We start from the raw sequence: 13104 nt of genomic DNA on the forward strand, positions 1-13104 counted from the left end.
TCTGCTTTTTAGTTAATTCAAAAAAAAAAAAACTTCCCCTTTCTATTCCGTGAGTAAACAGAATTTCATGGAAAAGGCAGTGTCCTAGTTGAGGAGGGTCTGCCTGAAGATGACAGATTATCAAGTGGCATGTGAACAGGTGAATTTATCACCTGGCTCCGTGTGTCCCTTCAGATACTTCTGAGAACCCGGCCAGGAAAGCAGGCTCGGGGCAGGAAACAGACGACACCCCCATTTCAAACAATAACTTTTATTTTATACTTCTCTATACTTTGTAGCAAATCTTTTTTGCTGAATTTAATTTATAATAAACTTTTTAAATTACATCTCTCTCTCTCTTTTTTTAATCAAGGCTCTCTATGTCAAAATCTTTTTAAACTATATTTTAGAGTAACATTTAACACCCCCCCTTGTGATCTACACCGTTGGATATTCCGGTATTACTGTATGTGTAACAGCTAAAACAAGAGAGGAGGGAAAAGGAAGGCAGTGGATTTGGAAAGATGCATCAGTAACAGCAGGTAAAGCTGAACCTCTCAGTGACTTTAGCAGCATTTCTTCTGGCAGCCTTTACCTCTAACCCAAGATTTCCCCGACCCTTTCCCTCTCTCCCTCCTATCCTTAAAACACAAAGCCAACAACCGGTCCTTTCACTTTTCTTGAGGAGAAATGTGCAGCGGTAATGATCAAAACAAGATACTGTGGAAGAAAGTAGTGAGCGTGAATTATTCACCAATAGCTTCCCTTGTGGACATCTCTCCTGATTTCATTCCCCTGGCCTTCTCCTCTCCTCTTTCCTATTAGGAGGAGCCCGTCATGTCTCATGTATTAACATGATTAGTATAGTAGGTGGCCCAGGGCCGTTCCTGAGATTCTTTTGCCAAAAAATAAAAATTTAAAAAATGGGGTGGGTTTGCCATTTTCTTATTTTTATGTGAAGAGGGACTAAAGCTGAGGTCCGATTTTGGCTGTGCTTGCTTGCTCACTGATTGGTAACATTTAGGAAATAAAAAAACACAAGAGATCAAACAAAATCAGAAAGAATCAGGATTTCCCACAATCCTACATGAGTGTTTTCAGCATCACAGAGAATCACAACGTCCCCAAAGAACGAATGAATCTTCCTCTCGATTTCCGGGAGCATGGAGTGAGTGTGGGTGGGCGCGCGGGGGGAGCCGGCCCCGCGCTCAGAAGGAAAGCCAGGTAGCTAAAGCTGCCGAGAGAGACGCCAGGAGCACTGGGAGCGCTGGGAGCAGGTACCCCGCCGCCCCGTTGCCGCTGCCGCAGAGTTCGAATAAGCTGCCTTGGATGTTGAGGTTTTTGGATTCTTTTCTCAGTTTATCCCATATATCTTTCGCCCCTTCCTGGCAATCCGTAAGGGCTGTGACCGTGCAGCTGTGGAAATCCTCCCAGTATCTGGCGAGGAACAGAACAAACAGAAGAAGCAGGTTCACTTTAGGCGCGGGGGAGGACCCTGGGCCTGCAGCGGCGCGCCTCCTCCCTCGCGGCGTAGCTAACCTCGGCGGGAGCCCCCTCCCTACCTCCTCTCTGGTGCCCTGGCTCCGGGGTCCTGCGAGGTCAGCCCTCTCTGGACCCTAGCCCACCCTAGAAACTGCGGTTGGAGGAGAGGGACGCCCCCTTCTACGTCTGCTTTCTCTCCCCGGGTGCCCGGCGGGGAACCCAGCAGCTAGGATCCAGGCCGCACCGGCTGCGCCGCGCTGGCACCTCGGCCTGTGCAAACAGATTGCTCGACCTCCTCGGGGAAAGCTAGGAAAACAGTGCTAAGCCTTGCAAGCTGCCGCCCATTAATGCCTCTTAGCTTGCAAGATGGGTTACTTGCTCCGAGCGCGGCCCTCCCCCCTGGGCTTCTCACTTTCTCCTCCCCCTCTCCCCTTCTGCCTCCTTCCCTCCTGGCGCCGCGGTACTTCCTAGCCCGCCTTCGCCCACTCTCTCCCCCACTCCTTTCCTTTTGTTTCCCATACTCCTATTTTCCCTTTCTTTCCTCTTCCCTTCTTTGTCTCCTCCTTTCTCCTCCCCTCGGTTTTCCTCTGTTCAATTCCTCACTTCTTCCCCATCTTCACTTGCTTCGGTCCTCCGTGGCTCCTAGCCTTGCTTTCCACAGTCTCCCAGCTCAGATTCGGTCTGGAGGCTCCTGCTTGTCTTGCCTCTCCCCGGGTCCAGGAGTGTCAGTGCCCGAGCCCCTGGGGCTAGCTTTGTAAACCAGCTTTTTGCAAACCTCTGTGCTCCCGGCCATACACGCTTGGTCCCTCCTCTTCTCCCCTAGCCCCCCAGTCTTCGTTGTGGGCTGAGAATCCTAGAGGCCTCCTCCCCAGAGCTGTGGGGAATAGGGCCCAGCCCCCCAGGCCAGGACTCCAGGGCTGGCGCGGGACCCACAGATGCCGACCCTTGTGGCACCCGGTTCCTTGTTCTTCCCTCCCACCTCTTACTCCCCGAGCCTCCCTCACCGGTTTCCTCCCCCCGGACTCACCTACTAGATCTGCCCCCCACAACCTTCACCCAACCTATCCTTTTTTATTGTCCCCCTCCCCCTTCTTCTGAAAACCTAAAATAGATCCTGGGACTAAATATAATTCCAACCCGTGATCGATTCCTGGGGCGCTGTCTCCTTTCTGTGTTGGGTCGATCAGTGTGTCTCAGTAACTCCCGCTGGCTTCCACCTTACCGGGGCCCTGAGCGCCAGGTCACCAGCGACCACTCTCCACACAGTCTGGTTGTATTGTCTCCTCTCTCTCCATTCCTTTCACTAGGTTGGCCCGTAAGCACGTTGAAGGCAGGCACTGTGTTTGATTTATCCTTCTTTCCACTCCCACCCCACCTGGCTAATAATAAAGTTAAAACGCTTATTAGATTGTGATTGTATTGAGCTCAGGCTGTTTTCTAATGACCTTCTGGAGTCTCTAATTTATGGGGACTGGGGGTCCAAGAGTGTAGGGCTTCTAGAGTCCTTCATTAGAAATAAATAGCAAGATTTTAGAGAAACCTAAGAGGCAGAGGGACAGCTCTCTGCATAACTGCACCTCCCAAAAGATGTCTAAATCCCTCCTTTCCTTCTGCACATGCAGATGGAAACAGGACCCTCCCGGAAGAAAGACATGGTGGAAAAAGACAGATGTCCAGGTGGGAATGGAAGGAGGTGGGCTTCAGCAGGGTGTTGAGCATCCACCGCACCAACCCAACGGGAGCCTCAACCCACCTGTGGCCTGTGATCTCTGGGAGGGGCCCTCCTCATTTCCATTTTTCAGTACCAACATTTTGCTAAAAAAAATTAAAATAACTTGGAATAACCAAGTTGTGGCAAATGATGGAGGATTTGGGAGCTGATCTATGTTTAACGTTTTGCCGTGCTTTATAGCTACATTCTTACCTATCATCAGACATTTTGAATTACAGTAGGTAGTGGTATGCATGCCAGACCCAAACTTTTGTTGCTTTCCTGATAGGAAGGTACCAGCTACTTAGCTGCTGTGGCTCCTGGTGGATACCTGAGTATTTAGGAAAATGTGTAGCAAAATTGACCCCTGTTTATTCACAATTTAAACAAATAAACACCCCACCCCACCCCCGGGAATTAGAGAGAGAGGAAAGACTTTACAGTATAAAAGGGTGGTACAGCAAATGGTCACTTCAATCTCTGGGGTACAAGGAAGACATCTTGCCTTGACTTCATTGAAAGGGCCATTATGAGGGGGGATTGTCACAGCTGTTTATGAAAAATAAAATAGTGTGTTATTACAGAGGATAGGGGTATTTCTAAGGTCTGCAGCAGTTAAAATGTCGCTGGGCCTCGCCATGAGCTCTCACGGCCCTCCTTGGGCCCTTAGCTGCCGTGGTCTTCAAATACGAATATGTGTAGACAAAGAAAGAAAAATGAAAAAGCAAGGAGGGTAACTACCCTAAACCTAGGAAATTACTATAAATTCAGCAGTCGCTGGATGCTGAGACACTCTTCTTGGGCAAAGTCATTGGCAGGAAACCCAATATTCTTTCAGCCTCTCCTGGAAAGAGGAAGAGGGACTTGTGTTCCTTTGCCTGCCCTCCAACTTTCTTGATGTGTACTTGAGGGGAATTTTAATCAGGAGAAATGGACAAAATAAGTGAGAGTATTTCTTTTTAGGCAAGCTTTTTACCTAATACACTCCTCAAAACAAAACGAACTTCTGTGGGGAGTACTGGGCAGGCCTGCCATTCACGATGAAGCAAAGAAGGAGAAGACTGCTCTAAGCAGGGAAAATTGGTGGCAGCTCTCACTGCTCCTCGCCCTGGGTTCCAGTGCCTCTGTGCTGGACTGGGCTCGGATCGGAACAATCCTCTGCCCATTTCAAGCTAAAGGGTCCTCTTGGGCAGAATAGGCCCAGGCAAGGCCTGAGGGTGAGAGCCAAAAGGTGAAAATGCGCCAGTTCGTGGTGGTGGCGCGTATCTCTCACCTCAGCAGCGCCCCCTGAACAGGTACCTAGCACACCAGAGAGGACACTTACGTGCACACGGTCTTGATGTTCGTTTTGTCGTCCAGGCCCTGCGGGTAGTTGGCCACGCTGTCGCCCAACTTGAGCAAACAGTCCGAAAAGCCCTTAAAGACCGCATCGCACTTGCCCGCAGCTCTCACGGCCTGCACCAGGTACGCTGCAGGGAGGAGGGGACATCAGTCAGCAGCGCCTGGATCCCGCCCTGCAGCCCCAGGGCGCATCCGCCCCCCAACTCCGCGTGGCTTCGCCCATGGAGTGGTATCCAGCCTTTGGGTCCGCCAGAGTTAAAGGTGAATGAAAGATGTGGTCCCAGAATGAATGACCTGCACCCAACTACTGTCTTCTGCAGATTGCCGCTGTCTGAGCGGGTGTGGGTGGCCCCAGTAGAGTATATTCCTGTTCTGCAGCTCCCTCCCTCAGCACGCTCTATGTCTTTTCTGTTTCCACTGTCCACTCTTCTCATCTACATTTCCCCCCCTTCTTTCTCCCTTTCTACTCACTCCCTCCTTCTTTTCCAGCACTTTCCCAGAAAGCCTGGTCAGGGCTCTGAGAGTGCAATCTTCCATTTCTGAGGTGACAGAGGGGGTCTCACAGCGAGGTGTGCGCGGAAGGGATAGGCAGGCTACAAAGCATGGGGCCATGCAGCTCAATCTAATGCCACTCCGTGTGAAAAAGCCTGGACTGGGCGCCCAAGTCCTTCGTGGGTGCTCAGCAAACACTGCTGCCCGAATAAGTTAGTCAGGTCTCTGCAAGCCACCAGCAGTCACCAGAATGGACTGGTTCATTATAAAACCGTTTGCCTACCGTGCAGTCTTTGTTTTGAAAGAGATTCTTCTCGCACCTTCCCGCCCCAGTGGAGAGGGAGCAGCCTAAGCGTCCCGGACTGGGCAGGGGCTGACGGTGGTCTGGGGCAGTATGAGCCTGGCAGGGTCAGGAATGTGTCTGTATCAGCGACCCTGGGTCACCTCCAAGGAGGGCAAATCCTTGAACCTCGGGAGCCCTGCTTCCTTCCCTTCGGTTCGCGGCTCAGCACCCCCCACACGCTTAACTCCTCCTCCCCTCCCACCCCCACCGTAAAACCGGCCACCACTCCCGCCAGCAGCAGGGTAGGACCTTTCTTCTTTAGGCTCAGTCCTGCAGTTGAGGGCCAGGTGGCTGGCGCCCGGGGCTCTCTGCCTCTAGGCTCGGGGCTGCCTCCAGAGGTGGGGCGGGAATAGCAGCTGGGGCGGTGGGAGGAGGTGGTGGTGATGCAGAAGGAAGAGGAGACCCAGGCACTGAGGTCCACTCTGTTAGCCTCTGGTTGGTCAAACTCTGCGGCTCGGGGCCTGAGAGAGAGAGAGACTTGGTCCAGACCGCGGACGCGCTGCTGTTGCCATTCTCTCCATTTCAAGGCCAAAGAACCGGGAAAAACGTTCACTGGCGAAAGGCCAAAAACACTCCGGGCGCCAGGAGGACGCGCAAGAAGCGCAGATATTCGCAGTTGGGGCGAGGGGAGGGGTGAATCTTCTCAGAATCGAAATTGGCCTAAAATGCCTACGATCCTGAGCGTCCGCTCCTTCTTGGGCGCTGTTCACGCCACCGAGGCTAGTGTGTGGATGTCCCCGGGGAGGACCAAACCCCACAGTCCTCCCTCCCCCAACTGCTGCTAGACACAGACAAGGGGAAAGGTGACCAAACCTGCAGCAACCTCCGAGAGCGCACCGTTTACAAATTGCTGCAGGAAGAGCAAGGCGGTTCTTGTGCTTTCTAATCCGGAACGGGAAGCTCTGGGGAAGGTTAACTTTAACCTCGGCTCCTGCTATAGGTAAACCTTGACAAGCACCCCTCTCCCTCGTGAAATATTGAAAGCCCGTGCGACTGAACACGAATGTTTGTTCTAAAAGGAATGCGTTTACAAAGAAACAAATCCTACCCGTTGTCCTTTATAATGGATGCCACGAATGCTACTTTATAGCGAAAAACGAAATATAGTTCATCCATTTCCCGTCTCTTCTTACCCTTTACTTCCACCCCCAAAATTCGATGGCGAAAGAGTAGCCCCTAAGGTGTATTAACATTTTTTAAAGGGGGTCTGGGGATTGCTGGGGGCGGGAAGCTCTCCTGTCACGTTATCTTTCCAGGCGCTGCCGGAGAAGACCCTCCATACCGCGCATGTGTGAGTGTGTGCATGTGTAAAATAAGAAGTGAAAATCGTGAATTTTTTCTTTCTTTTCTTTTTTCTTTTTCTTTCTTTTATTTATTATTATTATTTTTTGCAACTGTGACTCCTTGTCTCTAGTTGGCTCGGTTTCTATTTGGCTCAGTCGGTCTTGGAGGCCAGGAGCTTGCGCTCGGGACGTATTTTGCAGGCTCATGCATCAGTGCAGGTCGCAGTCCGCGCGCCCCTCGCTGCTGTTCCTGGACCCAACTTCAGAGATGCTCGGGCATGAGACCCGGGTTCCTTCCATGTCCTCTCCAGTGTCTGCACCTTGTATCATTTCCATCCGTTCATTCATTCGTTCGACGTCTCATTCATTCCAAACTTCCTCCAGCTCTGTCTTCACTTGTGTTCATCACCCTCTCCACCTCCCCTGCCCTTCTCACCCCACCCCCCACTTTTCTTGCCAAATGTCAATGATTTGGGACAGCTCCCAGACATGAATTAATAAAGATCGAGAGGCTCTGGTGTGGGAAAAGGCAGGCATTTGGGAACAAATTTGTTCATTTTAAATTCCACAGCCAAAAAATGGTCATTTTCAGACTGAGGTTAGTGTGTTCCAAGTGTATCCCGCATGCACGATCGCTGTCTCCCTGCCCCCAGTAAGATTATTTCTCACTGGGAAAACAGAGCCCCAAACATTCTCTGATTTAAAACCCCCACTATCAAAATAACTCCTGTCTCCTGCTCTCTAAAAATTTGCAGGTTAATTGCAAAATGACATATATACCTATATGCAATATTTAAGGGATTTGCTGCAAGTAGAAATGTTCTTTATTTATTGCATTTCTCTGAACTAATGTCAAAGAGTCGAAGCAACCAGGTTCAAAACATCATTTCTCAGAATTAAATGAGAATGCCAACATCTTGCATCCACACTCTAAAATCCGTATAATGCCCAAGCAAAAAATCAGATCCTCAAAATTATGTCAAATGCATAAAAACCCACTGCAAAGAATGCATTTTATTGTATAGATAACTCCAAACCCTGTTTCCTTACATTTCTCATGAGGAAAAATACCATGCATTTTATCTCTTGACCCAAACCAATTCCCTAAAGCTCCCCCCACCGTGCCCCCCCCACAATACTGCAAGGATTTGTCTGCAAAGAATGCTACAGCCTGAAATGATAAAAGCCAACAAACCCCCCTGTTGCCAGAAAACCCTTTTGAGAAGTTTCTATTTTTCTCTTGTTCTTTCTACTAATAATCTGCTTCACTTTCACTTTTAGGCCACCTTAATTGATACTCTGACCCGCATGGGAGGAGGAGGTTTTCTAGTGCTCCCTTCCACAATTCTTCATTCTGGATGGAAAACGTGAACTTTTAAAAATCCAACGGCAGCATAACTAGGATTCAACATTCCTTAACATAAAATGAGGACTACATAAATCCGTCATCAACTCCAAACAAACAAAAATAACAAACACCCAACAGAACATATTGCAAACACTTCTTAACCCTTTCCTATATATATATAATACAGATGCCTATGTAAAAAGGAACAGGCAGATGTTATATCCACATATATTTGGCTGGACTGAAGTTCCTCAATGATAAGCACATTAAATTACTACTTTGGGGTTCCCTATCAGTCTCGATTTGCCCCCTAGCCGGTCTGCGGTGCCCGGTGCAAACACTGCAGTTAGGGCATGGGGGTGGGGTGGCGGGAGAATGACAAAGTTCTAAATGCAGCAGTCTGAGCCCCGGAATATCTTTGCCTTCTGCACATAAACTTTCCAGTTCTAGCTGCCTAGCCATCTTTTCCCTGCATTCACCTTTTGATCCTTCAAAATCATACCTTGCAGTAGCCAATGCACTGCCCCAGAACGCACCAAACCTGGTCTAACCAAGACAGGGAAGCAAAAATGGACGGGCACTTCGGGAAAAAATGGGAGAAAAAAAATCCCCTCTTGCACCAGCTGGCCGCTCACATTTCCTGGATAACATTTGATGTCTCTCTCTCATTTTAGAAAAACCAACCCGGGACTCGCGAGTCCCTAGGAACCGATGCCCACACCCTTGGGGGTTTGCGGGCTTCTCCGCATCCTGGGGCGGCTGCGGGCCAGTCGGACCCCTCGGCGCCTCGGCCCGGCCGGCTGCCTCCTGCCGCCCGCAGCGAGTCTGGCCGAGCGGCCACTTACCTATTTGCACCGCGAGGATCAGTGAAATATATCTGCCGTTCAACTTAAGTCCCATCCTACGTTTAGTCAAACCATTTGCGACCGCAGACCTTTAAATAGTTAGTTTAGAGAACGCGGGGGAAAGCTGAAAAATAGGCATTGCCAACAAGTTCCAGGAGCGACGGAGACTTTATGCACAGCAGAGGCAGAGGGAGGAGAGAGGGAAGGACAGAGAGAGAGAGAGAGAGAGAGAGAGAGAGAGAGAGAGAGAGAGAGAGAGAGAGAGAGAGAGAGACTGACTAAGGGAGAGAGGGGGAAGAGCTGGGAATGGTTCACTCCATTAGGAGGGGGCGGAGGAAGTACAGCCTCACGCCCACGAGCAGGCCTGACGTGGGGGATGACACGGAATGATTTTTTTTTCTAAATAGAGACACCTTGGTAGAGATTCGCCATTTATAGTCATCAGAAGCTGGAATTAATGAGATATCTCCAATTAAAGTGCGATCCGAACGAAATCTAGCCTCGGGGGTGACCCCCACCCTTGCGGCCACCCCCACCTCCTTGCTGTTTCCCGGGCCCCCAACCCCGCCCCCTTCCAGCGCAGAACCGGGGCTCCCTTCCCCTCCCCTCCTGGAACCGGGGAGTCCTGGCTCGCCCACTCAGTTGTTTCAACCTGCTCCCCCTCCTCCTCCGGCTCAACAGTCAATCCAACCTCCACCCTACGATACCCTGAGGTTTAAAGGAGCAAGAGGAAAAAGCAGCTAAACCAGCTCCATTAATTCGAATCACCGCGCCCCTCATCTTCAGCCTGCCCCCTGCACTTGCCTAATCTCTTTTTCTCCAACCCAGCAGCTGAGCCTGGGCGCAGCCTGGAGCGCGTGAGCACACACTCAAGCACACACACGCGCACTCCCGGGAGCCCAGCGGAGCACCTTCCCTGTCTGTCCTCACACCCTACACGCTATCGAGTGCACACGCCCAGGTTCGGGGACTTGGTCTGCACCTGTGCAGGCCCTGAAACAACACTGCGTGCCCTCTGTGAATTTCAACAGCTCAGAAGGCCAGAACCCAAGAGAGGCCGCTTCAAGACACACAGCGACACCTGTTTTTGGAGGTGGGGAGAGCACGGAGGAAGGAGCCTCTGCAAAGACAATTTTGGATACTAAAGATTTACTAACTCTCAGAGCACCAGGATATTTCTGAGATAATCTTCAGTATGCGGGTTTCTTTCTGATTCTGATGCATCTCTTGGGGTTGTTGGGCGCAAGCACACGTACACACACGTACATCACGTACGCACACGCGCACCCAGATCCCCACACACCTGCACTGTCTTTTGATGCTCACGCGCACACCCTGTGTAGACGCAGCGTGCTCTGCAACGAAGTGCTTCTGCAGCTGCGTCTGTGCTCTGTGCAAGGTGCTATCCACGACAGCTTGAGTTGAGAATGAAAATCAAACAGGGCTATTTTTTCCCCCAACGCCTTTGTTAGGCTTTGGTTTCCTCCCCTTCTTCAGCATCAAAAGAAGCCTAAATCCTAGCTTCTTTAATGAAATGCTAAAGGATGCATCGGCCAACTTTAAGCTCATTAAGAGGAAAAATAAAATAAAAACGACTTCCCCAAATCTTCTAAGAATACACGAGGAAACATCAAGATGTTAAATAAGCAGTAGAAAAACAAATGGATTAAGGAGATATCGAATAGAATTTATTTCTCCGGCAGCGTACCACCTGCGCGCCCATCTCCGGGTCACCATACTCATTTAGTTCTTAGGAGATGCATAGACAGTGAAAAGGATAGAAAGTGCAAAATAAGGGAGTGGGACAAGCTTTGGAGAGTAAGGGGTCAAGGGGGAGCGAAAGGGTCCTGACTGCAGCACTTGGTGATGTGGAGCGTGTGTACAGAGGGTACCTTTTCCCCAAGTGCCAAGGGGCCGCAGACCTGGAGGTGGGGCCCCAGGGTCCAGGCCCGGGGGGCGGGACCACGAAGCCCCACCCCGTGACGTCACGGTGTCGGTGGGTGGGGCTGCAGTGGGGCTGGCCTTTCCCGCCTCTGGGGTCTCTGTGGCAGCCTCGGGTGTTTCCTTTCTCTGAGTCGAGAGGCTCGTGGAAAAGCCGAAAACGTCGGCGGGCAGGGGCGGGGCGGGGATTGGTGGCGAGAGGGCGGCGTCCCTCAGACCCGACCCCGACACTCTCCAATAGCAAGGCGGGAGATTGATCCGACAGGCGGGGCCTCCACGGGCTCGCGCACGGCCCGCCTACATCTCGGCCCCGCCCCGCAGGGTCCCGGCGCCGGGCCAGCGCAGCTTTCCCGTCCTCCGCAGGGAGCTGCAGTGCCGGCTCGACTCGTGCGAAACCCGGGGCTCGGGGCGGTTTCAGTTTTTATTTTACCCTTAACATACGTGACTTCCTCCGGCTCACCCACTCACTCACCCTGAATCTTCTGAAACGCTGTTTTCTGAGAATGCCTCGGGATCCCCCTCGCTCCCCGCATCCCGTCACCTGTCATCCCGAACTTAGGGCGTTGGGTGTGGGAGGAGGCAGCACTAAAGGGCTAAATAAAGCCTAGTGAAGCGGGGTGCGGAGAGCAGCCGCCCCAGGACCCTCGCGCGCGAGCAGAGCGCCCGCAGGCGGGCTCCCTGGTAGTTTCTCGCCCGCGCCACCGCGCATCGCCACCCCTGGAACCCCTGCTGGCCTTTTCCTCTCGATTGTCCTCCGCTTGCGTCCCACTTTCCCTTCGCCGGCCTGGGTCGTTCTGAAAGCAAAGATGTGAGAGACCAGAATTAGTACTGTACACGAATTATATTGGCGCGAATCACTGAGAGCATATTCTAATGGTGTTTTTAAAATATTCTTATTTTAAAAATTACAAGTCGTTTTGCAGCAGGGGCTCCGTATAAGGTTGTACCGTAATTACGGGCCAATGAAATCCATAGTTGCCAGCGTATGCTAACTATTTGGCAACACTGAGGGCAGTATCCATGAAGGTGGCCTTGAAGAACGTTTCCTCTTTCCTTCTTTTAATTTGAAAAATCCATTCTAGATAATACTTGAGGTGAAAAGAGGTGAACGAGAGTGAAAAAACCCAGGTACTAGGCCCTGAGTTGTCAGTATTGGAGTGACCTTGGTTTGTCCCCACAGTAGTTGAAATTCCATAACCTGAAAAATGGAGGAAATAGGACTATGAGGTGATCTGCAAGGCGGGTTTCACCTTCGAAATTTTGTGAATCAGAGCTTTCCTACAATGCTATGCTTGGTATGGGGCATGGAGATGAGCAGCCCAAAGAACAGAGAAAAGCCTATGTAAGAACTCTTGCTATAAGTCAACTTCTTGCAAAGAGCATATTTCCTCTTGGTAAGTAATTACATTTAAAGTTAAAGAAACAAATACAGTTCCGGTGCTATTTGGGTCCACATATCAACTTGAGCCAAAGGTACCCTTGAAAGTAGGCCTTCATAATTAAGTCATATAAATATGCCAAACTTCTTATTCCTACAACTTCCAGAAAGAGACCATTTCTAATTTTAAGGTTGGCACCAATTTCCTTTCTCAGTTCACATTGCCACAGCGCCAGTCTCAGCAAGTGGGCATGCCTGTGTTCCACGTACACGTGCGCACCTGGAGTGTGCCAGGCCCTGTGCTCCGCGTTCTGGCTTTGGCAACAGAGCAGGGCATTGAGCCAGCTGATTCCCCAACTCTCTCTACCAATCCATCCTAAGTGGACTTTCCAGAAACTGCTACCTCCAGAAACATCCCTTTGAAATTATTTGTAAGAGCAGTTGTCAGGGCCACTAGGAAATTTCACCTCTTCTTGGTCAGAAAAAAAAATCCACTGCTATGTTAGAATATATTTGTCTACCAATACATCTCTTTCTTAAATTCAGTCTCTCATTTTTTATACCTTTAACTAAAATCCTTCATTAGAATGTGAATGTAAATGTATATAGCTCTTTAAAAAATTTAGAATGATAACAAGTACATCATATTTAAACAATGATGTAAATTTGGATGGGGATGAAATCTTTGTGGAGCTATGTTGGTAAAGGTCCAAATAAAAATCCACATTGAGAGGCCTGGGTCTCCCTTTGCATCTGTTACTTGGTAAGGTAATTTTTCACTCTTTGATCACTGTTTCAGAATTAGTTGAAACTTCCAGGCCTTAAATATATAGAAGACTTAAATAAACTTTATTTTAATGTAGAAATTTGAATTCCAGAAGCAAACGCTGTCTTTGAAAATGTATGAGGGTCATTAGCTTTCTATTTAAAAATAAATATTTGATTAAAAATTAACATTTTA

At 50.0% G+C, this 13104-nt stretch overlaps 1 protein-coding gene across 1 annotated transcript; it reads right to left on the reverse strand.

Annotated features, from left to right (window-relative positions):
- Positions 1-234: 234 nt before the first annotated feature.
- On the reverse strand, positions 235-9541 carry NRN1 (neuritin 1). The gene is made up of 3 exons (XM_024552388.2): positions 8825-9541; positions 4497-4641; positions 235-1416 (listed from the first exon to the last, which is right to left on the reverse strand). Exons 1-3 carry the CDS (start codon positions 8877-8879, stop codon positions 1188-1190), a joined length of 429 nt encoding a protein of 142 aa, XP_024408156.1. The 5' UTR covers positions 8880-9541; the 3' UTR covers positions 235-1187.
- Between the last annotated feature and the right edge of the window lie 3563 nt (positions 9542-13104).

The sequence above is a fragment of the Desmodus rotundus genome, chromosome 3 (genome assembly GCF_022682495.2).
Source record: "Desmodus rotundus isolate HL8 chromosome 3, HLdesRot8A.1, whole genome shotgun sequence".
NCBI classification, from domain to species: Eukaryota; Metazoa; Chordata; class Mammalia; order Chiroptera; family Phyllostomidae; genus Desmodus; species Desmodus rotundus.